This window comes from Natrix helvetica, assembly GCF_964273705.1.
Source record: "Natrix helvetica genome assembly, chromosome: 1".
Lineage (NCBI taxonomy): Eukaryota > Metazoa > Chordata > Lepidosauria > Squamata > Natricidae > Natrix > Natrix helvetica.
In genome coordinates this window covers 9,333,201-9,360,733 of record NC_138548.1, presented here as the reverse complement: position 1 = coordinate 9,360,733, position 27,533 = coordinate 9,333,201, and the positions used below count along the sequence as shown (strand labels likewise).

At 47.7% G+C, this 27,533-nt stretch overlaps 1 protein-coding gene across 4 annotated transcripts in view; it reads left to right on the top strand.

The window, feature by feature from the left end:
• The window catches only part of NCLN (nicalin), a 40,346-nt gene extending 13,039 nt beyond the window's left edge, over nt 1-27,307 (top strand). Inside the window, exons 3-15 of one of the 4 annotated variants that reach the window (XM_081959148.1) lie at nt 702-846; nt 4,013-4,107; nt 6,566-6,646; nt 15,021-15,124; nt 15,235-15,323; nt 17,978-18,117; nt 20,247-20,425; nt 21,802-21,889; nt 22,950-22,988; nt 23,368-23,531; nt 23,889-23,942; nt 24,607-24,685; nt 26,848-27,307. In XM_081959148.1, coding sequence (XP_081815274.1) covers nt 702-846; nt 4,013-4,107; nt 6,566-6,646; nt 15,021-15,124; nt 15,235-15,323; nt 17,978-18,117; nt 20,247-20,425; nt 21,802-21,889; nt 22,950-22,988; nt 23,368-23,531; nt 23,889-23,942; nt 24,607-24,685; nt 26,848-26,907 — 1,317 coding nt within the window. In that variant the 3' untranslated portion in view covers nt 26,908-27,307. Of the gene's footprint in view, nt 1-701; nt 847-4,012; nt 4,108-6,565; nt 6,647-15,020; nt 15,125-15,234; nt 15,324-17,977; nt 18,118-20,246; nt 20,438-21,801; nt 21,890-22,949; nt 22,989-23,367; nt 23,532-23,888; nt 23,943-24,606; nt 24,686-26,847 lie in introns of all 4 variants that reach the window. The other 3 variants (XM_081959147.1, XM_081959146.1, XM_081959149.1) reach the window with 3 other exon arrangements.
• Nucleotides 27,308-27,533: the final 226 nt, after the last annotated feature.

Genomic DNA, 27,533 nt, shown 5'->3' with positions numbered 1-27,533 from the left:
TACAATCCTGTTTTCCCGAGAGTTAAATATCAATCCATGCTATAATCCCTCCAGAGATGTAATGGATTCTTTGCAAGGGGCCAGTCAATAAGAGCTGTCAATCAATCGAATGGGTTACTATAGGGAGGGCTTTTCTTTCTTACTGGAAGCTTTCCTATAAGAGGCTGGATCCCACAATATGTTGTGAATGACTAAAATGCCGTGTTTCTCAAGCTTGATCACGTTTAAGTTGGATGAACTTCAATTCAACTTCAATGAGCTGCGGTGGTGCAGTGGTAAGTGTGCAGTACTGCAGGCTACTTCTTCTGACTGCCGGATGCCTGCAATTTGGCAGTTCAAATCTCACCAGACTCAAGGTTGACTCAGCCTTCCATCCTTCCAAGGTGGGTAAAATGAGGACCCAGAATTGTTGGGGGCAAGATGCTCTCACTCTCTAAACCACTTAGAGAGGACTATAAAAGCACCGTGAAGCGGTATAGAAGTCTAAGCGCTGTTGCTATTCCCAAAATTGAATGGCTGGCTGCAGAATTCTGGGAATTGAAGTCCACTCATCTTAAAAGTGGCCATGTTTAAGAAAAACTGGCGTAGTGGACCTTGCAATATTCAGAAGGTTTGGCCTTCCATCTCCATCCTATGACGCTAAGCCTTTACCCTTCTTGCCAATGCTGAGGTTGTTGACTCCTTGTTCTTCTTGCCCGAAGCAATTCATGGAGATTGAGCCAGAGATGTTGGCCATGGAGACCATCGTGCCAGTCTACTTTGCCAAGGAAGACGACGAGCTGCTCTCCATCTATGAGCAGACCCAGGCCGCTTCGGCATCGCAGGGCTCGGCTTCGGCTGCTGAAGGTCAGTATTTTGTGAAGTTCGGTTGGGCTTCCCAGGATCACCCCCCCCCCCGGTCCCCAATGTAGACTCCCTGAAAGATGTATTGACTGGTGGGCTTTCAGCTCAGGACTATCCTGAAACAAAAATTAAAAACAAACATTTTTTAATCATTAAAAAATAAAGCATGAATTAAAAAGACAAGCAAAATCAGATAAACCCAAAGGGCAAACGGATTGGACCACTAGACCTTCAGGGGCTGCCACAGAGAAGAGGGAGTCAAGCTATTCTCCAAGGCACCTTTAGGCAATGGGTGGAAACTAATCAAGAAGAGAAGCAACCTAGAACTAAGGAGAAATTTCCTGACAGTGAGAACAATTAATCAGTGGAACAGAAGTTGCCTCCAGAAGTTGTGAATGCCCCAACACTGGAAGTCTTTAAGAAGATGTTGGGCAACCATTTATCTGAAGTGGTGTAGGGTTTCCTGCCTAAGCAGGGGGTTGGACTAGAAGACCTCCAAGGTCCCTTCCAACTCTGTTATTCTATTCTATTATTCTTTTTCTGCCATATGTTTACTACGTTTCTCTCCTTTTTAAAAAGATTGAATAGGTTTCTTTTTGAATTACATGGAATACAGCTAGTCCTTGACTTATGACCGGTTGCTTAACGACTATTCAAAATTACAACCGACCTCACCAGGATTACTTACAACAATTGTGTGACTGCAAGGGCGGTGGCTGGTTGTTGAAATTCTAAGTTTCAACAACCAGCCACCACCCTTGCAGTCACACAATTGCATTTGAAGTAGTTGGCAACCAAAGCTACATTCACAGCCATTTGCAGTGTCCTGATTTACGCGGGGGGGGGGGGGGGGTGTTGCCCCAAAATGGCATTTGTTTCCAATTTCTGGTGAAAAAAACGCCCACTACGGACAATGGACTTACTGGGATGATTTTGTGGTGACCATCACAAAAAATGTGTAAAGCGGGCAAGGTCACAAAAGCCACTTAAGGACCGGCATGACTTATGAACATAATTCTGGGTTCCAGAACAATCATAAGTCAAGGACTATCTGTAGGAGCTGAGAGGTGAAGCATTTGTAATGCGTATTAAAGCTCTTGATGTCAGCAAATGGCAGTTCTGTATCAGGAGACTCTTTACTGCCTGTGGCCACAATTCTCTACTAATTAGAAGCAAGCCCATGGGCTCCCTACCTGCTTAATTGTTTTTATTATTTTCTTCCATGTTTCCATACGGCTTTAGGAATTGTAACACATCCTTTTGATACTGGATTCTGTTGCACTGATTATTTGTCACTGATTGTTCTCTGGGCACTTTCATTGTACATCCACGTGATATTGTTTATTATTACATTTATATTCCCCCATCTCACTATTGAGGAAATCTGAGCAATGTAACTGTTTTTTATGTATATTAGCCACCTGATACCCTGTTTCCCTCAAAATAAGACCTCTCCGGATTATAAACCCAATCGGGCTTTTGAGCGCATGCGCTAAAATAATCCTCCCTGAAAATATTGCAACACAGCAGCAGCCATGAGGTGACCACGCTCGCCGCCTCCTACACCTCAAAAATAATAAACCTCCCCGAAAATACAATACAATAGTAGAGTTGGAAGGGACCTTGGAGGTCTTCTAGTCCAACCCCCTGCCTAGGCAGGAAACCCTATACCGTTCCAGACAAATGGCTCTCCAACATCTTCTTAAAGACTTCCAGTGTTGGGGCATTCACAACTTCTGGAGGCAAGCTGTTCCACTGATTAATTGTTCTAACTGTCAGGAAGTTTCTCCTCAGTTCTAAGTTGCTTCTCTCCTTGATTAGTTTCCACCCATTGCTTCTTGTTCTGTCCACTGGTGCCTTGGAGAATAGTTTGACTCCCTCTTCTTTGTGGCAACCCCTGAGATATTGGAACACTGCTATCATGTCTCCCCTAGTCCTTCTTTCTCTTAAGCTCTCTAAAGCCAAGTGCTTATTTTGGGGGTCAAAAGAAAATAAGACCCTGTCCTATTTTTGGGAAAACACAGTACATTATGTAGTTAATGAACAGGATTTGTACTTTGACAGAAAAATAGTGCATTAAATCAGCAAATCGGAAGGATTAGTGGTTCCTGAGCATGGTTACAGGCACCAGGCGCAAGTACATTTGTCAAATTGCTTTTGTGTTTTATTTAATTATTTTTAAAACAGAAAGCAGATACTCTAGATCAGTGATGGCTAACCTTTTTTGGCTCCCGTGCCAAAAGCGGGGGAGCGCAGGGGGGGGGGTCGTGCACAGGCATGCCACACCCATAATGCTATGCGCCGCCCCCTCCAACGCATGTGCACACGATCTCACACACACTGCTTTTGGTGCGGTTTTTCCGCCCTCCCCTGGCTCCAGAGGCTTTCTAGGAGCCTGGGGAGGTCGAAAACAGGCCCTCCGGAGGCTTCAGGAGCCTCCCTGAAGCCTCCGGAGGGCAAAAAAATGGACCTAGGGGGAACCCGGAAGTTCGGGATTGGTGACTTCCGGTTTGTTCGTAGGACCGATTTTCCACCTCCGCAGCTTTCAGGAGGCTTCCCTGACTTAAGAATATCTGCAGACTTTTAGCTATACAATTTGGGATGAACACCCTTTGAATAGAGTGGGAGAAGGAATAGATTTCCAGAGGAAAAATTGCAGGCTACAGGAACCATTTGCACCACTCAGGTGACGCCGAGGACACAGAGAAACCTCCAGGTGGCCTCAACGGCCCTCTCAAAGGATGCAAATGACCAGCTGTCTGCAAGGATTATAAATCCTTCCAGTCCCCACCATCCTGTCAGAGCTGAAGAAGCTTCTTGGATGAGAAGCAAAACGTCTTCAAAAGAAAAAAAAAACAAGACAGTCCAGTTGCCTCCTGAAAAAAGCACCTTTGGGTGAAGATCCACCTGTATGAACTCCTGTCTTTTAAACCCTGGAGGCGTCAAGGGAATTGGGCAAACATGTTGCACGTCTTTCTAGCACGCCAATTTTAGAAGTCTCTTCTGTCAGAGAGTAGCGCTGTTCTTCGGAAAAGAGCAGTGCATCCCTTTGAGAATTTTGCCTAGAGTCTGTTCCGTGTGGTCCCTTGGTCTCTTGTCTGCAAATCTTCCAAACGGGAATCAAAGTTCGAGGCATCATTGCAAACCTCTGTTGGTTTTTCCTTCCTAGTCCTCTTGCACACCGCGACAGCCAACGGCTTCCAGATGGTGACCAGCGGAGCTCAGAGTAAAGCCGTCAGCGATTGGCTCATCACAAGTATAGAAGTGAGTTTGGGAGTATTTTTTTACACAATATTTTTGGTAGTTCTGCCTGCGATTTGGAAAACCAGCCCTTGGGCCCTGCTAAGCTGCTTTGATATCATTCAAAAGCACCTCAGCCGGAGTGCCGGGCTACGTTCCCTCTAAGGTGCTCGGCTGCGCTAGCGCGCAGGTGGCAAGAAAACACCGCGCAGCAGTTTTCAACTGCTGCGCAGTGATTTCTATTGCCACAGGCTTTGGAAGCTGGGGAGGTCCTTTGCAGGCAGCTAGAACGGGCCGCCTGCAAAGGACTTCCCCAGACTTGCTTTGAGGAGCACGGGGCGCCTGAGGCTAGTTGTGAAGCCCCAAAGCCCCCACCGCCACCGGAAGAACTGCTGCCACCACCTCCTCCTCTTAACAGGCAGCACTGCTGGATTTGCCGCCCGGCGCTGCGGCTGAGATGAAGCCGGCAAAGCCCCAGCCGGCATCTCCGCGCGTGGCAGCGGCGCCTCCCCTCTGCTCGGAGCACCTGAGCTCAGCGCTGGGTTACCCCTGCCTGCCCCCTCCTCCTCCTCCGCCGTGCTTTTGAAGAGCCATGAGGCTGCGGGAGACAGTAGGAAGGCGGGGAGGGAGCAGGGGGAAAAAAGCCTCATGGTTCTTCAAAAGCACGGAGGAGGAGGAGCGGGCACGGGTTACCCAGCGCTGAGCTCAGGAGCAAATCTGGTGGTGCTGTTGGAGGAGGAGGAGGTAGCAGCAGTTATTCTGCTGGCAACTCGTCGGCAACTACAGCAGCAGCCCTGCCCACAATGAAGAAAGCAGAGATGGAGCAGATCCACGCAGATGACGTCGCTGCAACATGACTGGAGGAGGAATTCTGGGAGTTGAAGTCCACAAGTGTTAAAGCTGTCAGGTTTGAAGACCTCTGCGTTTTTTCCTAAAGGGTTAGGGGTGTGAGGGTCTTGTAACTTGACAGCTTTAAGACTTGCACACTTCAATGCCAGAGTTCCTGAGCCAACATGACTGGAGGAGGAATTCTGGGAGTTGAAGTCCACAAGTCTTAAAGCTGTCAGGTTTGAAGACCTCTGCGTTTTTTTCCTAAAGGGTTAGGGGTGCAAGGGTCTTGCAACTTGACAGCTTTAAGACTTCCATGCTTCAAATGCCAGAGTTCCTGAGCCAACAGGACTGGAGGAGAAATTCTGGGAGTTGAAGTCCACAAATCTTAAAGCTGTCAGGTTTGAAGACCCCTGGGGGTTTTTTTCCCTAAAGGGTTAGGGGTGCAAGGGTCTTGTAACTTGACAGCTTTAAGAGTTGCGTGCTTCAAATGCCAGAGTTTCTGAGCCAACATTTTGGTTGCTAAGCAGGAGCGTTGTTAAGTGATACTGATATTATATAACACTTTGAATTAAGCGGGTACCTTGAAGAAACGTAACTTTGAGTTTCAAATAATACTGATTTCGTTGTTGTCTTAGGTGACATCTGTGAAAAAAATTCGGGTGCTCAGGCATGAAAATGTGCCGCTCAAACACTATACTTTTCTGCTCACATCGAAAAAAAATTAGAGGGAACATTGGTGCCGGGCCCCTTAGTTTTAAGGAGCAACTGGAAGGAAGGAGTTTGGTTCGTTTTTTGAAGCCAAAGCAGCAGGGCACAAGGGTTAGAGCAGTGTTTCTCAAACTTGGCGACTTTAAGTCCTGTGGACTTCAACTCCCAGAATCCCCCAGCCAGCATAGCTGGCTGGGGAATTCTGGGAGTTGAAGTCCACAGGACTTAAAGTCGCCAAGTTTGAGAAACACTGGGTTAGAGCCTGCCATTGTGGGGGGTGGCTGGCCTTCTTTCAACACCCTGCCTGGTTGAGCTGTCGGAGTGGAGGTCACAGCTAAGGACTTTATTAGGGAAGATACAAGAAGTACGGGGAGGTTTTTTTTTTTTAACGTTTTACTAGGTTTTTTTCCTAAAAAATCCCACTTTTGTAAATAAGACAAGGTTGCTTAATATTTCTTTCTCGGATTTTATTTTAATTTTTAAATGTTTAATATTCATATTTATTGACTCATTGGATTTATCTTAAGATCATCCAGCTGTCTTTTACGCCTTAAGGCGGGAGTAGAATTCATTGTCTCCGGGTGATTGGCCCACAATCACCCAGCCAGCTTTCATGCCTAAGGCGGGATTAGAATTCCCAGACTCCTGGTGATTGGCCCAAAGTCACCCAGCCCACTTTCATGCCTAAAGTGGGACTAGAACTCAGTGTCTCCTGGTGATTGGTGCAGAGTCAGTCCGTTTGCTTTCATGCCTCAGTCCATACTAAGGGCAGGAATCAGGAAAGAGAGCCAGTGTTGGATTTTAAATACACTTATCCCCTTTTCAGCAAGTTTAAAGCCCTTCATGTGTTAACAGATGTCAACCTTAAAGAGGAAATGTATCTTGTGATGATCTCGGTGTGATGGTTTTGCAGCTGCTCTTATTTTACCTCTTTCCTTGCAAGGGGCGGCTGACAGGCCTGGGAGGAGAAGACCTGCCTACCATTGTACTAGTTGCTCACTACGACTCTTTTGGAGTTGCACCGGTAAGGACTTGCTGGCAAATGCCTGTGTTTTGGCAATTTCAGTGTGATGCAGCTTGGCTCACTGATTTGAGCTACCCATAGCTAGCTTTGTAGTAAGTTGTAGTAATTGCTGCAGGCATGTGTGCTGAATGTGAGGGAACGTTGTATTACCAGGGCCCTGAACAATAAACGTTCCATTGAAAAAGCTTCGTTTTGCAGGTTTGGGATGCAACAGATCAAATTTTGATCGTAGCCTCTTAAGTTTTAGCATTCATGTAAAATACCATTCATCATTTTAAATATAGGTAAAATAGGTTTAAAAAAATTAGAATAGAATGGAATTCTTTATTGGCCAGGTCTGATTGGACACACAAGGAATTTGTCTCTGGTGCATCAGCTCTCAGTGTACATAAAAACAACAAAGTGATAGGTCAGAGCAGTGACGTGCGGTGAGGTTTATGGCTGGTGAGGCATTGACCCAGTGGTGGGTTTCAAATATTTTTAGACTTGTGGATTTCAACTCCCAGAATTCCACAGCCAGGCATGCTCAGTTCTGATTTAAAGCGACAGCATTTCTTTTTCTCCTTTGCAAAAGAAGTTTCCTTCTTTCTTTTTCTTCTCCCTTCCCCTCCTCCCTCCCTCTCTCCCTCCCTCCCCCCTCTCTCAAACACACACACACACACACACACACACACACACACACACACACTGGATTGGACTACACACACTTTCCCCCACTCCCGGAAGGATCCAGCCCAGCTTCACTGATTACAGGTTTGAAAAGGCAACGTGGCTCTGCCTACAATCAAACTACACCCCAGGGAGAGCACAAGCGAGCCAGAGTCCTTCTCTCCAGCCTTTGCCCAAAGCCCCACACCAGGAGGATGAAGTTTGAATTGCTCCCCCTCCCTCCGACCCACGCGTACCTTTTCCAGCTGTTTCAGAGAGGATTTCCACTCTGCTCTTGCCTCGGGTCCTCTGAAGAAGCCCCGCCCAAACGAGCGCCCTCTACTTTGAGGCAGGAGAACTGCGTGCCTCACCTACGTCAGGAATTCTTAGGCTTTTAACCCTTGCTTAATTCTGCTCGAGTGATCATAAAACGCCTAAAGTCAGAGTAGAGGAGGCATGCAGTTCTCCTGCCTCATAGTAGAGGGCGCTTTTTTAAGAGGGTTTTTTAAACAGTTAAGCAGAGTCATCCACGGTGAGGAAGCAAATAGCTCAGCCTTTTTCCTTTTACATTGTTTTTCCTCTTTTCATGATGAGAGCGGTGAGGCTGTGCCTCCCCTGACTGCACGTCACTGGGTCAGAGATAATAAAGCACAGTTAAAATCATTAATCATAAGATGCAAACAAGTGATAAAGAGATACCAATAGTGGAAGGTAATAGGAAAGATGAGAAGAATAGCAATGCAGCCGTACTACATGGGTAAATATCCTTAGGCCTAAGACAGTGCTGTGGGAATTTTTCCCTTGTGACCTCGCTCTGTTGAAGATCTAATTCCCACAGCACTGTCTAGTTGTTTTGACACATAATGCCCTATAGCGGTGTCCTGGGGGGGGGGGGAGCTGAAACAGTTTATGTTGAGGATGTGAGGGGGTCTAGATAGTTTATCAGCCCTCTGTCTGACGTTTCATTTAGTGACTGTTCAAAGTTGCAACGGCACTGAAAAAAAGTAGACTTGTGACACCGTTTCTCACACATGACTTGTTGCAGCATCCCCACGGTCAGTGGGGTAAGCAAAGTCAGTGGTGGTGGTGGTGGTGGGGAACCAAATTCACTGAACAATTGGGTTACTCGCTAAACAGCCGCAGTGATTCACTGAACAACTGTGGGAAGAAAGGTTGTAAAAGGGGGCAAAACTCACTTAACAAATGTCTCACTTAACAGAATAGAGTAGAACACAGAATATACTTAGAATAATAGAAAAGGAGAAAAGAAAAGAAACAGAAGGGACCTTGGAGGTCCTCTAGTCCAACCCTCTGCTCAGGCAGGAATCCCCATCCCATTTCAGACAAGTGGTTGCCCAATCTCTTCTTAAAAGCTTTCGGAAATGTTGGATTCAATTGTAGCCGTAAGTCGACGGCCCCCTATATCTGCTGTACGTTTGCCCTCAATGGAAGGCAGGTTGTTTTTTACTATGGGCCTAACTATCCGTTGAAGCCTGTACCTGTCCTGTTTGGCCGCTGTGGCAAACCAGACCGTTCTTGAGGTCCAAAGGACAACAACTCCATCATTCCCCTGTAGAACTGGATCAGCAGATCCTTGGGCACTCCAAGCTTTCTGAGTTGAGCTTTCTGGTGAGGAAACAGCTCGCCTTGACGGTGATTTTACCATTCCGTCCTTGTCCGACTCTTGGCGATTCCGTGAGCCAGACCCCTCGCCACATCTTCCGATCTTCCACTGCTTATTTGAGTTTTTCTATGCTCCGGCTGGTGTCAGCTTTGACGGCGTCCAGCCGCCGTGTTCTTTGGCAGGCTGGCTTCCTTTTACCGCTGACTCTTCCAAGCATAATTACTTTCTCCAGTGATTACCCCGCGTGACATGGCCAAAATATGTGAGGCGTGGCTTTGTGATTTTTGCCTTCCAGAGACGTGACTGTTGTTATGTGCTCCAATATTTCCTTGCTGGTCGCCTTTGCTGTTCCAAGAACAACTCACGTTATATGCATATCTACCAACAAAGGAGAATATCTGTAGCTCAGAGATGAAATTAGGGGTTGTTTTCTTGCAGACGTTTCATTACCTAACTAGGTAACATCATCAGTGTTGTGGCTCTCTAGCAGATTTGGACAGTGAGGAGGGTTGGGGAGGAAGATGGGCCAGTCCTGGAGTCTGGGGAAGGCTCTGATGAGGGCTCTGCGCCAGAGGCAGAGAGGGGGCCAAAGTCCACCAGCTGTGTGGACTTCGACTCCCAGAATTCCTGAGCCGGCTTAGGGATTCTGGGAGTTGAAGTCCACAGTCATAAATGCACTACCGTCTCTTCATCAGGCCTCCGTTTTTAAATTGCTGGGGAGAGGAAAGAGGGGAGGCACTTTTGTGAGGCTGAAAAATAGAAATGGGGGCGGGGGAAAACAGTGTGCAGGTAGTCCTCGACTTATGACCAGTTGCTTAGCAACCATTTGAAGATACAACAGACTGTTGTGGCTTGCCTGAAGCCAGTGGAGCTGGCAGCAGATTCGGAGAGTGAGGAGGTTGGGGAGGAACCTGGGCCAGTCCTGGAGTCAGAGAGGGGGCAGAAGAACCGTCTTGACAGTTATCAGCTGCCTTCAGAGTCAGAGAACAGTGAGGCAGAAGAACAGCTGGAGCCTGTTCCCAGTGTGCGCATGTGCAGTTGCCAGACGAAGGGAACAGCTAAAGAACAAGGGCTGACTTGGGAGTGAAGCCACAGGAGAATAGCCCCTCCCATAGGGATTCAAGAATACTTTATTTAATTTCCTTTTTTAACTTTTGTAATATGTGTTTTTGTTTTATGTTGTACGCCGCCCTGAGCCCTTTGGGAGAAGGGCGGCATATAAATCCAACAAACAAACAAGAAGAGCAAAAAGGGGAGGGGAGTTTGCAGGAGGCAATTAGTTCAATTCATTAGGGTGTTTCTGACTTCATGCCAAGCATTGTCTGCTACTGAGTGGCGTTTGGAAGATATTGGCCTGGCAGCTCTCCAAGCCTGATCCAAGGTCTGTGGTTGTAAATCCACCCTTGAAAGGCTGTTGGCTGGGACTTTGCTGGAGAGGAATTCACTTTAAACTAAATAAAAGAGGTTTTATCGGGATGGCTTCATGATCTTGGGAGGCCTAGGTCAGAACAGCCAGTACTAGAAGGGGGTGAGATTTGTGGGGAGGAGGGGGGGAAGAGGAAGGAGGAGGAGGAGGAGGATGCTACCTATTTAAGGTAATAAAACATCTACAAGAAAACAACCAATCTCAGAGAACACCAAGGACCCCTCCTATGCATCTATAAACTATGTTAAATTTAATCAGGATTCAGATTGAATCAGGACCCTTTTCTCCAGAAATCTGTTACTTGAAGGATTTACAGGTAGTCCTCGGCTTACGATTTCAATTGAGTCCAAAATTTCTGTGGCTAAACGAGATGTTCGTTAGCTGGTGTTTTGCTCCACTTTATGATCTGCCTTGCCACAGTTGTTAAGTGAGTCGCCGCAGGTGTTAAGTTAGTAACCTGGTTGTTAGGTGAATGCGGCTTCCCCATTGACTTGGCTTGTCAGAAGGTCGCAAAGGGGAGTCGTGACCCTGGGACCGTCCTAAATATGAGTGTGAAAAGTGTTCGTAAGTCACTTTTTTCAATGTCACTGTAACTTCAAACAGTTACACTAAATGAACTAAATCAGGGGTGTCCAAACTTGGGAACTTTAAGACTTGTGGACTTCAACTCCCAGAATTCCCCAGCCAGCTGGCTGGGGAATTCTGGGAGTTGAAGTCCACAAGTCTTAAAGTTCCCAAGTTTGGACACCCCTGAACTAAATGAACAGTTACACTAAATGAATGAATAAGTTGAGGGGACGTGGTGGCTCAGTGGTGAGACACTGAGCTTGTTGATCAAAAAGGTCGGCAATTTCCTTGTTGAATCCCTAGCGCCGCGTAACGGAGTGAGCTCCCGTGACTTGTCCCAGCTTCTGCCAACCTAGCAGTTTGAAAGCACGTAAAAAATGCAAGTAGAAAAATAGGGACCTCCTTTGGCGGGAAGGGAACAGCGTTCCGTGCACCTTCGGCATTGAGTCATGCCAACCACATGACCACGGAGACGTCTTCGGACAGCGCTGGCTCTTCGGCTTTGAAACGGAGATGAGCACCGCCCCCTAGAGTCAGGAACGACTAGCACCGATGTGCAAGTCTTCATCTTTTACCTTTTAAGTTGAGGACTACCTGTACTTTAATTTGGTCTACCTAGTTTCATCCAGAACATGAGACAGATCTCAAGCTTAGGGGAAGTTACTGAACCACTTCCTTCTTTACAGGCGGTCCTTGACTTTTGGCCATCGTTGTCATAAGTCACAATGGTTGTAAAAGGAGTCGCTGGTTTGATTTTACAACTTTTTTTTGCAGCAGTTCAGTGAATGCCACGGTCATTGAGCAGATACACAGCCATTAAGCAAACACAACTGTGGTTAAATGAATGCCCATGGTCATTAACCGAACCAGTGGTTCACTATGGGTGTTCTGGCCTAGGTTTCCCGAGAGCATGAAGCAAACTCCTTGTCCCGACAAAAGCCGCGTTTATTCATTGACTGTGAATTCTGCTCATTCACATCCAGCAAAGTCTTTCAAAGGAGGATTTACGGTCACAGACCTTATCTGGCTTGGAGAGCTGCCAGGCGGAGATCTGCAGAACTTGGCAAGGAGCCTCGGAGAGTCAGGAACCAATTAAGCAAACTAATTGCCTCCTGCAAGCTCCACTCCCCTTTTGCTCCTCTTTTATTTCCTCTGGGAGGGACCATTCATTGTCCGCCTGTGGCCTTACTCCCAAGTTGATACATGTTCTTTAGCGTTCCCTTTGTCTGGCCACTCTGCACATGCGCCCACTGGGAACAGGCTCCAGCTGTTCTTCTGCCCCACTGATGTCCGACTCTGAAGGCAGCTGATAACTGTCAGACGGCCCTGGCCCCCTCTCTGCCTCCGACACAGAGCCCTCATCAGAGCCTTCCCCAGACTCCAGGACTGGCCCAACTTCCTCCCCAACCCTCCTCACTCTCCGAATCTGGTGCCAGCTCCACTGGCCACTGGCAGCCACAACAGTCTGTTGTATCTTCAAATGGTTGCTAAGCAACTGGTCATAAGTCGAGGACTACCTGCACTCTGTTTCCCTCCGCCCCCATTTCTATTTTTCAGCCTCTCAAAAGTGCCTCCCCTCTTTCCTCTCCCCAGCAATTTAAAAACGGAGGCCTGATGAAGAGACGGTAGTGCATTTATGACCTGTGGACTTCAACTCCCAGAATCCCTAAGCCGGCTCAGGAATTCTGGGAGTCGAAGTCCACACAGCAGGTGTAAAGTGGCCCACTCCTGATCTTTTGAATGGAAGCATCCCTGCTCCGAGGCTGAATCCTGATCCACCCCCTTGAAATCCAGAGGACCCAAACAAGGGAAGGGGAGGAATATTAGAGGGTAGCCTTCAGAATGACTTGCAGGAGAGGGGCTTGTACCGAGTGGAAAAACATGTTCTGTTTCTAATCTTAAACAAACTGTTTATCTCCAGAATGTTCTGCCAGACTATTGCCGTAAAACAGGGGTGTCCAAACTTGGGAACTTTAAGACTTGTGGACTTCAACTCCCAGAATTCCCCAGCCAGCCATGCTGGCTGGGGAATTCTGGGAGTTGAAGTCCACAAGTCTTAAAGTTCCCAAGTTTGGACACCCCTGCCGTAAAAGAACCAGGGGTGTGGCTTGTGTCTGTCTTGCAACGGCTCCTCTGCGTCGCCCCTGTGCTTCTGTGCCTCTTTGTTCCCCCCCCCTCCATGTACTATTGCTAAGGAAATTCCCCCCCCCCCCCCAATCCTTGTTTCCTGCTTTTATTTCTCCATCCCAGGCAAGATTCAGCGGGGAGGGTGGTCTGGTTTGAGTTTTTTTCCCTTCCACCAATACAAATGACATGATAACAGCCTTTCAATATCTCAGGGGTTGTCAATCACTTAAATAGGAGCCAGCCGTGTGCAGCAGCTGCCAAAAAAGCCAACACAGTTCTAGGCTGCATCAACAGAGGGATAGAATCAAGATCACGTGAAGTGTTCATACCACTTTATAATGCCTTGGTGAGGCCACACTTGGAATACGGCATTCAGTTTTGGTCGCCACGATGTAGAAAAGATGTGGAGACTCTAGAAAGAGTGCAGAGAAGAGCAACAAAGATGATTAGGGGACTGGAGACTAAAACATGAAGAACGGTTGCAGGAACTGGGTATGTTTAGCTTAAGAGAAAGAAGGACTAGGGGAGACATGATAGCAGTGTTCCAATATCTCAGGGGTTGCCACAAAGAAGAGGGAGTCAAACTATTCTCCAAGGCACCTGAGGGTAGAACAAGAAGTAATGGGTGGAAACTAATCAAGGAGAGAAGCAACTTAGAACTGAGGAGAAACTTCCTGACAGTGAGAACAATTAATCAGTGGAACAGAAGTTGCCTCCAGAAGTTGTGAATGCCCCAACACTGGAAGCCTTTAAGAAGAGGTTGGGTAGCTATTTGTCTGAAACGGTATAGGGTTTCCTGCCTAGGCAGGGGGTTGGACTAGAAGACCTCCAAAGCCCCTTCCATTTTTATTATTCTATTCTAAATATCCAGAAGGAATCCCTGGGCTTCTAGGGATTTTCACACCTCGACCCCTTCCCCCTCCCCGAAAACCAGCCCTGCATAGTTTGTATGCAGAACGTTTTGCATATCCCAGCGTGATGCTTGGTTCCGTGTAGGATTTCTGATCTGTATACCAGTAGGGGTAGCCCTCAGCTTACGACCACAGCTGAGCCCAAAATTGAGCTAGGTGGCTAAGCAAGATCGTGGTTAAGTGAATTACACCCCCTCTTACCATTTTCCTCAAAGTGGATCACTGCAATTGTTAAGTTAGTAACGCGGTTATTGAGTGAATCTGGCTTCCCCGTTGACTTTGCTTGCCTGAAGATCGCAAAAGGGGATCACCTGACCCTGGGACATTGCAACCGTCATAAATGTGAGACAGTTGTCAATTATCTGAATGTAAATCCCGTGGGACTAGCACTGAGGATGTTACCTAGTTAGGGTAAGGAAACGTGTGCCAGAAAGCAAGCAGACTCAGAGAGCACCAAGGAGCCCACTGTGTTGTTGTTGTTGTTGTTATTCTCCTCCTCCCCTCTTTCTTCCCCTCCTCCTCTTCCTCCTCCTCCTCTTCCCCCTCCTCCTCTTCCCCCTCCTCTTCCTCATCCTTCTTTTACTTCCCCTGCTCCTCCCTCTCTTCCTCCTCCTCTTCCCTCTCTTCCTTCCTCTCCTCCTCCTCTTCCTCCTCCCTGTCTTCCTCCCCCTCCTCTTCCTCCTCCTTCTCTTACTTCCGCTGCTCCTCCCTCTCTTCTTCCTCCTCTTCCCTGTCTTCCTCTCCTCCTCTTCTTCCTCCTCCTCCTCTTCCTCCTCCCTCTCTGCCTTCCCCTCCTCTTCCTTCTCCTCACCTTCCTCACCCTCCCATCCTCTTTGCCCCCCATCATCATCCTCCTCCCCCTCCCCACAAATCTCACCCTCTTCTAGCACTGATGACGTTACCTAGTTAGGGCAATGAAACATCTCGCAAGGAAACAACCAAACTCTGAGAGCACACCAAGGACCCCTCCTTTCAACCCTGTGCTACAGATATTCTCCTTGATTGGTCCTGTTCTTAAGTTCCCAAACCTCCCTGCTCAGCCTTGGCTAAAGTCCCTCTCTTGCCTTCCAGTGGCTGTCCCACGGGGCTGACTCCAACGGCAGTGGGGTCACGGTACTCTTAGAACTTGCCCGCTTGTTCTCCCGGCTGTACACGTACAAAAGGACCCACGCCGCGTAAGAACGGGATCGGCTTTGGGGTAGGGAAACCCCGACCAGGTGGCAGGGGGCGGGGGCGCATTTGCCAATAGGAATGTACCCATTGCCTCCTTCTCTTCTCTGCGCAGGTACAACTTGCTATTCTTTGCATCCGGAGGTGGCAAGTTCAACTATCAGGGGACGAAGAGGTGGCTGGAAGACAACCTGGATCACACAGGTGCGAGCGGAGATTATCGCATTTCTTTTGAGACGCTTGGGATTTAAAGAGAAAGATTTGGCCTCCTTCCCTTTTTAGTTTTCAATGGTTGATTAATTTAATTCGATTGTTATGTCTGCCCATCTCATCATGGTGGCTGGGGAGAGGTTGCAGCAGCGGGCACCAACTGGTGGCCCATGGACCACTGGGGATCCGTGAGGAAATGTTAGTGGTCCGCAGAAAAATTATTTGCATTTTTTATACTGCACTAAATCAGGGGTCCTCAAACTACGGCCCCTGGGACTGATACGTGCAATGAACCCTTGTGTGGCTGCAGAGAGTCTCCCCCTTCGGGGTCTTTTTGTGTGGGTCAGAAGGGGGCAGAAATTCTGACTTGGGGTCTGCTTCAGCCTCCTGGTGGGGGGCTTTGGGCGAAGACTGGAGGGAAGCACCAATGGTGGCGAAGAGCCAGAGGGCCTCGTTCCAGTGGGACTGCACCATGGCCTGGAACTGGCTGACCATCTCAGCCCACTGATCCTCCAGGCGCCATTACCTGGCCTTGCACTCCCACAAGTCTTCCCTCTGCTTGGAAAGCCTATGCTCCTAGTCCTCAGTGAGGAGCTTCTGCTGAGCCTCCTTCTCGGCCAGATCCAAATTGAACTGAGCTGTTTTGCCAACTTTTTTTCACGGGGGCTGCTTAGCTCCAGCAACTGCTTCCTGTTGGGACCCTAAGGAGCCGGCGGGGCGGGGGGGGAGGCAAGGAGTGGCTGGAGGGGCGAGTAGAGGCTGGCAAGGCGCCCCTCAACATGAGTGACATTGAATTGGCCACACCCATTCAGACACATGACCACCTAGCCACACCCACCCAGACGGTCATTAGCCAGATCATATTAATGGTTCGCGGGATTTAAAATTATGAATTTAGTGGTCCCTGAGATCCAAATGTTTGTTGACCCCTGGGTTAAAGCACCCTGTCAAATGAGAACCCAAAACAAACAACATATAAAGCAAATTCAGATAATCCTTGACTTAATGGCCACAATTGAGCCCAAAAGTTTTGCCCCTATTTTACTATTGTTTCTGCTGCAGTCGTTAAGTGAATCCGTCATTAAGCGGATCTGGGTTCCCGCGTTGACTTTGTCAGAAGGCCGCTGGGAAGGTGACAGATGGTGTTCACACGGCCTCAGGCAGTGCCACCGTCATAAAGACATGCCACTTGCCAAGCAAGTTTTGACCGTGATGTGAAAAAGTGCGGAAAATGCTCGTAACTCCCATCCCCAAAGACGACGGGGGAATTCTGGGAGCTGAAGTCCTCCAGGCTTAAAGTTGCCACGGTTGGAGACCCCTGCTTCAAAGGGTTTTAAAACCCTTCATGGCTTGGCACAGTCTCCCCCCCCCTCCCCCCGGTTGTTTCTACCTGTTCATCCGGTTAGACAGGTTGGGCAAGCTTTCCGTCTTATCGGTTGTTAAGGAATGCAGGTTGATAAGGCTGGGGTGGATGGAGCCTTTCTCCTGTAAAGCTCAATTTCTGGAACATTCTTCCTGCTGGTCTTGATCCTGCAGGGGTTTCATAAGCAAGACCTATTTCTTGGTGGTGTTGAAATGAAATGAAATGAAATGAAATTTAATTTGTTAGCCACACCCTCTCCAAAAGGACTCGAGGCGGCGTACAATAAAACACATACAATATACATATATATACAATACATATACAAATACAAATAAACACATACACATACATGTACATGGAGGAGGTAACACTCATAAAATATATATAAAATAGAATTAAAATAACTATTTAAAACACCCTCAGTTAAAATTACAAAATTTAAAAAACCCGTCAGGAGCAATAGGATAAAACTATGGTTGAGCCAGGCCAGCTAATTGGAAGAGGTGGGTCTTGAGCATTACACGGAAGGAGCGGAGATCAGAGGTAATCCTGATATCAGGGGGGAGGTCATTCCACAGGGCTGGGCCCGCCACAGAGAAGGCTCTGCTCCTAGGTGTCGTGTTACCCTGTTTCCCCGAAAATAAGACCTCCCCGGATAATAAAAGCCCAGTCGGGCTTTTGAGCGCATGCGCTAAAATGATCCCTCCCCAAAAATATTGCAACACAGCAGCAGCCATGAGGTGACCACGCTCGCCCCCTCCTCCTCCTGCACCTCCAAAATAATAAGACAGCCCCGAAAATAAGGCCAAGCGCTTATTTCGGGGATCAAAAGAAAATAAGACCCTGTCTTCTTTTGGGGGAAAACACAGTACAGGTACAGTTAGTCTTCGACTTACACCACAATGGAGCCCAATATTTCTGTGGCCAGGTGAAACATGCGTTGAAGTGAACGTTGCCCCATTTTACGGCCTTCCTTGCCGCAGTTGTTAAGCGATTCGCTGCAGTTGGTTAAGCGAGTGACCCGGTTGTTAAGTGAATCCGGCTTCCCCCTTAACTTGGCTCATCAGAAGGTCGCAAAAGCGGATCACGGGACCCCAGGACCGTCACAAATACAAGTCAGTTGCCAAGCGTCTGAATTTTGATCGCCCGATCAATCGTCCTAGGGGTGGGAAAATAGTCCTGACGTCCCTTTTTTTGCACTGCCCTTGTCACTTCAAACCGTCACTAAGCGAACTGTTGTACGTCGGGAACTGCCTGTAATTGTGTAGCTTCCTCTTAATTCCAGATTTCAGCCTGCTGCAGGATAATGTGGCTTTTGTCCTCTGCCTGGATACTCTGGGGAGAGGCAACAGTCTTCACCTCCACGTCTCAAAGCCTCCCAAAGAAGGGACTCTTCAGCACACCTTCCTGAAGGAGCTGGAACAGGTAAAGGGGAGGTGGGATGCCTTTGGGACGAGGGCTGGGGTAATAGCTGGGGAGGGAACTGGGAACAGGCTCCAGCTGTTCTTCTGCCCCACTGATGTCTGACTCTGAAGGCAGCTGATAACTGGCATACGGCCCTGACCCCCACTCTGCCTCCAACACAGAGCCCTCATCAGAGCCTTCTCCAGACTCCAGGACGGGCCCAGGTTCCTCCCCAACTTCCTCACTCTCCAAATCTGCTGCCAGCTCCACTGGCTGCTGGTGGATTACAACACTTCTCTCCTTGATTAGTTTCCACCCATTGCTTCTTGTCCTGCCCTCAGGTGCCTTGGAGAATAGCTTGACTCCCTCTTCTTTGTGGCAACCCCTGAGATATTGGAAGACTGCTATCATGTCTCCCCTCGTCCTTCTTTTCATTAAACATTAGATATACCCAGTTCCTGCAACCGTTCTTCATATGTTTTATGAAGAAAGGTTGCAGGAACCATTCTTCATAAAACATCACTGCTAGAAGGGGGTGATATTTGTGGAAAGGAGGAGGAGGAATATTCACACCAGTCAAAAGAGAACATAAAGAAGCTGAAGGAAACAAACACACCAGAATTATCTCCAAAAGCCAACACCCAGGTAAAAGAAATGAACCCCAGGCAAATGAAGAAAAAAACAATACCCCAATCAAGGAACCACTAGGGGGGTAAAACTACCTACACATCCAAAAACATTGGCAGGGTAAGCCACTGTATAAAAACAGGGCAAAGCCCCACACTGATTATGTGACCTAGTTGGGTAATGTCTGTGGAGATTCTCAACCATCGGGGCCTCGTGTTCCCAAAGGTGCTTTTTCCAAATTTTCTGGGGTTTGAATCCTGGAAAATCCACCCCCACCCCCCGAAAACATTTTGCTTCTCACCCAAGAAGATTTTCCAGGATCCAATCCTTCCATTCCCCATCAGTCAGTCAGAACTGAAGAAGCTTCTTGGTTAAGTTGAAACGCTTTCCCGAAAAGAAAAGAAAAAACTTTTAAAAGTCCAGTTGCCTTTTGGAAGAAATACCTTTGGAGTAGTTGGGTAATAAAAAATCTGCAAGCAAACAGCCAAGCTGAAACAACATCAAGGACTCTGCAGCACTGATCCTTTTTAAGCCAGCAGTGTGTGCAATGGGCAAAAAAAATATGAATATAATCCTGCGTTGTATAAACACAGGCACAGAATCAAGAAGATAGGCTTAAGATACAGAAGGATCTTGACAAACTTGAACATTGGGCACTAGCTAATAAAATGAAATTCAATGGTGAAAAGAGTAAGGTTCTACATTTAGGCAACAAAAACGGAATGCACAGGTACAGTATAGGTGATACCTTACTCAGTAGTAGTAACTGTGAAAGGGATCTTGGAGTCCTAGTGGACAACCATTTAAATAGGAGCCAGCCGTGTGCAGCAGCTGCCAAAAAAGCCAACACAGTTCTAGGCTGCCTAAACAGAGGGACAGAATCAAGATCATGTGAAGGGTTAATACCACTTTATAAGGCCTTGGGAAGGCCACACTTGGAATACGGCATTCAGTTTTGGTCGCCACGATGTAGAAAAGATGTGGAGACTCTAGAAAGAGTGCAGAGAAGAGCAACTAAGAGGATTGCAGGCCTGGAGACAAAAACATATGAAGAACGGCTGCAGGATTTGGGTTTGTCTGGTCTAGAGAAAAGAAGGACTAGGGCAGACATGATAGCAGTCTTCCAATATTTGAGAGACTGCCACAAAGAGGAGGGGGGTCAGCTTACTTTCCAAAGAATCTGAGGGCAGGACAAGAAGCAGTTGATGGAAACTAACCAAGGAGAGAAGCAACCTGGAATTAAGGAGAAATTTCCTGACAGTGAGAACAATTAATCAGTGGAACAGAAGTTGCCTCCAGAAATGTTGGGTGTTCCATCACTGGAGGCTTTTAAAAAGAGATTGGACGGCCATTTGTCTAAAATGATATGGGGTCTCTTGTTTGAGCAGGGGGTTGGACTAGAAGACCTCCAAGGTCCCTTCCAGCTCTTTTCTGATTGATTATAGTTCTTCTGGAAGAACAGTGGGCCGTACACTCTTTCCTCCCCTGGCCCTGTGGTCTACCACCTTCTGTTTCATCTCCAGGTCATTGCCCACCATTTCCCAGAGGTGAGGTTCTCCATGGTGCACAAGAAGATCAACCTGGCTGAAGACATGCTGGCCTGGGAGCATGAACGCTTCGCCATCCGTCGCCTCCCGGCCTTCACGGTTTCTCACCTGGAGAGCCACCGCGATGGCCTGCGCAACAGCATCATGGACGTCAGGTCAGCTGCTGGGTGAGGAGGCGCTGCATGGACCGATGGATCTACAAGAGGGGGCTGGGTGTGGGTGGGAAGGCTTTGTGCTGCCCCCTGTTGTCTTGAGAAGTGCATTCTCCCCTTGGAGGCACTCCAGGCAGAGAAGGACCAAGGTTTGGTCGCTTCTTCCCCCTTCTTTTCTTTCATTTCTCCAATATGGGAGGTTGGGAAAAATGAAAATACTGTCTCGCTCCCAAAGCCTTAAGCGCTGGCTCTTCGGCTTTGAAACAGAGATGAGCACCGTCTCCTAGAGTCGGGAACGACTAGCACATACCGTATTTTTCGGAGTATAAGACGCTCCAAAGTATGAGACGCACCTAGATTTTAGGGAGGAAAACAAGGGAAAAATATCTGCCTCTGCCTCCCAGCAATTTGCCTCCTTGCAACAAACAGTACAGGCAATATACACCGTTTGTAGTGTTACATTTCAGACTATACTTGTACAGATACTGTTAAAATAGATGTGCTTTCTGGAAGTATAGTTATTCTCTGCTATTTAAAAGAATAGCCCTTTTTAAAACAATAGCACGGCGCCTCTTCAGATTAAGCATTTATTTTAAAAAGCTTCTTCATTTTGTTAAGCTGCCTAGAACAATAATGAAGCAGTCTTTAAAAAATAAGTCTAATAATTTGAACATCCTATAGTCATTTATAGTTGTTGACTTACCTCCTTGCAGCAAACAGCCTGATGAGCACAAGAAAAAAAGCTGCCTCTGCCTCCCAGCAATTTGCCTTGTGGAGCAAACAGCAGGTTTCACTTTCAGTTTCTCCCGATCATCAGCTGTTTCAGGCTGCAGGGATTGCTTTAGCCTATTGAAGCCTCCGCAACCCTCCCCCCCCCCATTTGCTGCAAGGAGGTAAATTGGTGGGAGGCAGAGGCCAAAGGGTTGGGGTGGATGGGGCTACATTCAGTGTATAAGACGCACCCAAATGTTCACACTTTTTTAGGGAGAGGGGGGAAAGGTGCGTCTTATACCCCGAAAAATATGGTATGTGCCAGGGGAACCTTTATCTTTTAACTTATCTATACCTACAGAGCATTAGTTTTCTTCACGCTTTGAAACTATAATCCCAGGTGGGAAAAAGTGGTGGCTGCTTTAAAGAATGGCTAGGCCAGCCTTCCTTCGTGTTCCCCAGTACCTCTTCCCGACAATTTTCAAGGCAAACCTATTCTACAGATCATTTTATGGGCTAACCCCCAAATGTTGATCTAATCATGTAAACTGAGATCAATATTGCGTGAGTTGCGAGGCTGTGCCAAGTGCCCTCAGAAGCCTCACCTCAGAAGCCTCTCCCTGCCTAGAAACCTAATTCTGACACGGCTGCTGTTCTCCCTCTTGCAGGCCGCGGGTGAACCTTCAAATCCTCACCCGCAACACCCGGATCATTGTAGAGGCTCTGACAAGGGTGGTCTACAACTTAACAGAGAAGGTGAGCGTCTTTTCTTAGGGCGGGTGAAATGGCTGCTGGGATCCCCTGCAGTGGCTGCGATCGCTCAGTTCTAGGAGTGGGCTGCACCACTCACTCCCCCCCTCCAAAAATAGAGAGTGACGGCCTGTGGGAATGGCCTTGTAGGAGATGATCAGGCTGAGCCTGAGGGAGAGGTCAAAGGCGTCCACAGTCTTGAGCCCCTGCGTGCCCACAAGAGTTCTAAGTTAGACTTAGAATAACTTTATTGTCACTTTGGATACCTGGTTTCCCTGAAAATAAGACTTCCCTGGATAATAAGCCCAATCGGGCTTTTGAGCTCATGCGCCAAAATAAGCCCTCCACGAAAATATTGCACCATAGCAGCCATGAGGTCGCCGGGCTCACTGCCTCCTGCATCTCAAAAATAATAAGACTTCCCCTGAAAATAAGGCCAAGTGTTTATTTCGGTTGACAAAAGAAAATAAGACCCTGTCTTCTTTTTGGGGAAACACGGTACAGATACAGTTAGTCTTCGACTTACAACCACAATGGAGGCCAATATTTCTGTGGCCAGGTGAAACGTGCGTTGAAGTGAACTTTGCCCCATTTTACGGCCTTCCTTGCCACAGTTGTTAAGCGATTCGCTGCAGTTGGTTCAGCAAGTGACCCGGTTGTTAAGTGAATCCAGCTTCCCCCTTAACTTTGCTCATCAGACGCGTGCGTACATGCAGTTCCATTTTTTTGAGCGTGCGTGCTGACTGCTTGCACAAATTGATCTGCGTGCGCCAGCTTGCCCGGAACCAACCCTTCTCCCTCCCCTGCCCCTCCACAAAGCTGGAAAGTTTGTGCCCCGCGCAGTCCCAAGGTCGGAGACACGCTCTTGCCGACAAATGCCGAGGACAAAGCAGAGAGCACGCGCGAGAATTCCTCCAGGTGTTTGATGGGACTCGGAGCTCAGGAGAACTGCAGCTGTCTAGAGTTTTTCAGCTTTACGGTGATAACGGACATTGTGGACAGTTGAGTGCTAAAGTAACAGGATTTTCACCCAGCTCTGTTTTTTTTTTCTTCCTTCCCTCATTAGGGTGTGCCTGCTGACCTCCAAATCTTCACTGAACATATGGTAAGCTCCTGGGCAGAGGGCTCTGTGTGTCAGCGTTCTAAATACCATGCATGAAATCAATCAGAAACCAAGGCAGAATCATCCTTAAAGTTCCAATTTAATAAGTCAGACATCTTAGTACCTCTGTGAAATTCCAACTCTGATTTGCTTCCTGGAATTCCACCCAGTTGAAAGTTCATGATCTTGCCCCCACACCCATAAATCCATCACATGGCCCAATCTTCTTCTTCCATGCCGGCATCTCCACCCAGCTGCTTCCGGTCAGATGTCGAGGGGGGGGGGGAGAGGAGGAGAGGGGGGGGAGAGAGAAGAATGTCTCTTGAGTTTTCATCTGCAGAACCGGCCGACTTCCTCCCTCCCTCCCTCTTCCCTGATTCAGCAGATTCAGCAGGAGCAAATGGAGTCGGTGATGGACTGGCTCAGCAGTCAGCCCAGGGCTGCCCAGCTGGTGGACAAAGACAGCACATTCATCAACACCTTGGAGTACTACCTGAGCCGCTACCTGAAAGACGTCAAGCAGCATTACGTGAAGGCAGACAAGCGGTGAGGATGGGGATGCCGTTCCCACTTGTCTCCCCCCCCTCCCTTCATTTAGCCCTGATGACGTAACCTAGTTGGGCAATGAGACATCCACCAGAAAACCGCCAAGCTCAGGCTGCACCCAGGACCCCCACATGCTACAACGGTCATGTGGGAAACCTGTCCCAAGTCACCTTTTTTTTTTCAGTGCCGTTGTAACTTTGAACGGTCACTGAACAAACTCAAGGAAGACCTGTATGGGCTAGACGTCTTGTTTTCACTTGGTATAAAAGCCGTCCCTGGGTTTTCAGTCCTGCCTTTAAAAATTGTAGCTCTTTTCAACCTTCTTGTTATTTCCTTTTTTTATATATATATACACAGAGATCCTGAATTTGTTTTCTATGATCAGCTGAAGCAAGTAATGAACGCATATAGGTAAGTGTGGGACAACAGCAAAAAGTGTTTTGGAGTTTGATTAGCCCTGAGCCGTTCCTTTAAGACTCGGGGTATAAAAAGCACATTCTTTTAAGTTAGCAGATTTGAGGCAATCTAATTCAAAAGTTGTCCCTGCATAATGCACCATAGGGGCTAACTGGAGGGTAAGCCAAAGGTTCCCCTCGCACATATGTGCTAGTGGTTCCTGACTCTAGGGGGCAGTGCTCATCTCCGTTTCAAAGCCCAAGAGCCAGCGCTGACCAAAGACGTCTCCGTGGTCATGTGACCAGCATGACTCAACGCCGAAGGCGCACGGAACGCTGTTCTCTTCCCACCAAAGGTGGTGCCTATTTTTCTACTTGCATTTTTTAATGTGCTTTTGAACTGCTAGGTTGGCAGAAGCTGGGATTCGAACTGCCAAACTGCCAACCTCTCTGATCGACAAGCTCAGATGTATTAAGCTTGTATGCTGCCTGACTCTTGGGATTCTGGGTGGCTCACAACCTTCAAAGTTGGCCCTGTCTTTTGGGGCTGGGGGCAGCCAGGAAAGGTGTGATAGAAGAAAGAGGTCTTTGAGGAGCAGACATGCGAACGAGCAGCTCAGAGGGAAGGGAAACTCCAGTGTCCCGTGACTGGGTGTGAGAACGTAGCTTATGTCTTTCAGGGTCAAGCCAGCCATCTTTGACCTGCTCCTGGCTCTCTGCATAGCAGCCTACCTGGGTGTGGCATACTTCGCTGTGCAGGTGAGTGCCCACACACGGTGCTTCGCGATAGTCTTTTTGCTGCGTGAAATGAAGCTAAGAATGTAGGAATGGGCCCTGCTGGATTAGGCTAAAAAGATAAAGGTTTGCCTTGTCCAGTTATGTCCGACTAGGAGTTGATGTTCATCTCTGTTTCTTAGCCAAGGGAGCCAGCATTGTCCAAAGATGCTTCCGTGGGTGTTGTGGCCTGCCAGCGGCCAGCAGAGCTGGCAGCAGATTCGGAGTGTGAGGAGGTTGGGGAGGAAGATGGGCCAGTCCTGGAGTCTGGGGAAGGCTCTGACGAGGGCTCTGCATCAGAAGCAGAGAGGCGGCCAGGGCCATCTGACAGTTATCAGCTGCTTTCAGAGTCAGAGATCAGTGAGGCAGAAGAACAGCTGGAGCCTGTTCCCAGTGTGCTCATGCGCAGAACTGCCAGAAGAAGGGAACAGCTAAGGAACAAGGGTCGACTTGGGAGTAAGGCCACAGGTGGACGGTGAATGGCCCTCCCATAGGGAGTAAAAGGGGAGAGGTATTTGCAGGAATAATATTCCTGCATTCTTGCCAAGAATTGTGGCATCTGAAAGATATCGGCCTGGCCTCTCTCCAAGCCTGATCAAGGTCATTAATTGTGGACTATCTTGAAAGACTGTGTGTGAGAGAGAAGACTTTGCTAGAGAGGAATTCACTGTAAATTAAATAAAAGGGGTTTATCAGAACGAGAACTCGGCTTCGTGCTGCTGGGGAAGCCTCGGTCAGAACATATAAGCCAAGGCGCACGGAACGCTGTTATCTTAGGCTAAAGACAATCTTTAGCCACTCTGCAAGTGAGGTGGGCTGCTTCTAAATTTGACCTATAAATACAATTAAATAAACCTTGCTCTAGCATTTTGTAGCCAAGTTTGAAGAAACCCTGCACCCAATGTAGTGAGGGCTCTGCTTTCTCAGTTTTTCTTGGGTCTTTTTAGCACCCCAGCCTCCCTTACAAGCTGGTCCAGAGGCTGACTTTATTAAATTTAATAAACATTTAATATTCTCTTCTTCGTAATACTCGATTGGTGGAACACAATAATGTGTGAAGAAGACACACGTCAACCTGTACAGTGGTACCTCAGTACTCGGCGTTGTTTCTGGGAGGTGCGACGGATATTAAAAAAGAAGAGTCCCAAGGAAACGGTGTGATTAACCACATAATCCATTGTTTCAGCCGGGAAGAAGCAAGAGGCAACTGGACTTCCTTGTTTTTCTTTGAAGTCATTTTGCTTCTCCTCCAAGAAGCTTCTTCAGCTCTGACTGGATGGTGGAGAACGGAAGGGTTTACCCTCCTTGCAGACAGCTGGTCGTTTGCATCCTTTGAGTCATTGAGGCCACCTGGAGGTTTCTCTGTGTCCTCAGGAACACAATTGCAGACTTACATGAACCATTTCCACCACTCAGGTGACTCTGAGGACACAGATAAATCTCCAGATGGCCTCAAGAACCCTCTAAAAGGATGCAAATGACCAGCTGCCTGCAAGGAGCATAAATCCTTCCGTTCCTCACCATCCAGTCAATGTGGAGAGTGGTTGTCTGAAAGGGGGGTTTCTTTGAGAGGCAACTGGACATTCTGTTTTTTCTTAGGAGACGTTTCGCTTCTCATCCAAGAAGAAAAAGAACTGAAGAAGTTTCTTGGATGAGAAGCGAAACGTCTCCTAAGAAAAACCCGACAGCTCAGCTGCCAGTCTGTCAGTTCCTTTTCCTATGTCAGCAACCTTCCCAGCGTGCCTGACTTCCTGTCTCTTCCCCACAGCCATCTCCCTCTTCCTACAGCAGCACTAAACAAAGACCAATTACTGGGACAATATTTGCAATGAAAAAAGGCTTAGAGCTTCAAATTCATCGCGTTTTAAAGCAGCCGAGTACCGAGGTACCACTGTAATAAATAAATCAAACTAATCTAGATGCTGGTCCTAGATTGACACGACATAAACTTCCTTTATAATGTCTCGTGCATTGGTGCACTAGCCATTCATTCCTGGTTTTGTTTCATCCACGGTCCTGGGGGAATTCTGGGAGTTGAAGTCCACACGTCTTAAAAGTTGCCAAGTTTGAGGGGAAAAAAACCCATTCCTGATGTAGGTAGGGCCGGTTGCTTGCTCATTCTGTCTTCTTTTTTTGTTTTTTTTTAGCATTTCGGCCTCCTTTACAAGCTGGTCCAAAGAGTCTCTCGGAAATCCAAGCAGCAATGAAACAACAATCACATCCTGGTGTTGTTTCTTCCTTCGTTGCATCCTGCTTCTCTTCTTCTTCCTGCTCTCCTCTCCCGCAAGGGCAGGACGCAAAAGCTCGAGATGGTAAACAAACAAACAACAAAACCCACCAAAACAACAACAACAACACAACAACCACACTCTTCCCACATCCCTCGCATTTCTGCAAAAATGTCTCCTTTTCCGTCCTCTTTTTCCCTGGCACAGAACTGCAGAGACCCAATCAAACCTCTGGACACGATTTCTACTCACTACAGATGGAAACCTTTTCCGGGATTAAAATGACTTTTTTCCCCCATCAACCTGTTGCTGCTGGTTGAGAAACAACATGTGCCATAATTCTAAGCTGGGGTTGGGTGGGGAGGGGCAGGAGTCTGGGGTGGGGAGGGCCCCACACCTGCCTGTCAAAAGAACTTGAAAGGGTGACATGGTGGTTGTTTTTTTTTTTAAAAAAAATGTGCACATGTAAATTAAAACTATTACAAAAAAAAAACCTGTGAGCTTGCCTGATTTTGACATTTATTCATTCAGTTCATTCATTCAGTTCCTCGGGTATTTCTTTATAGGGGGGAAAAGTCCGGACCAAACATAATTCCTAATGTTGG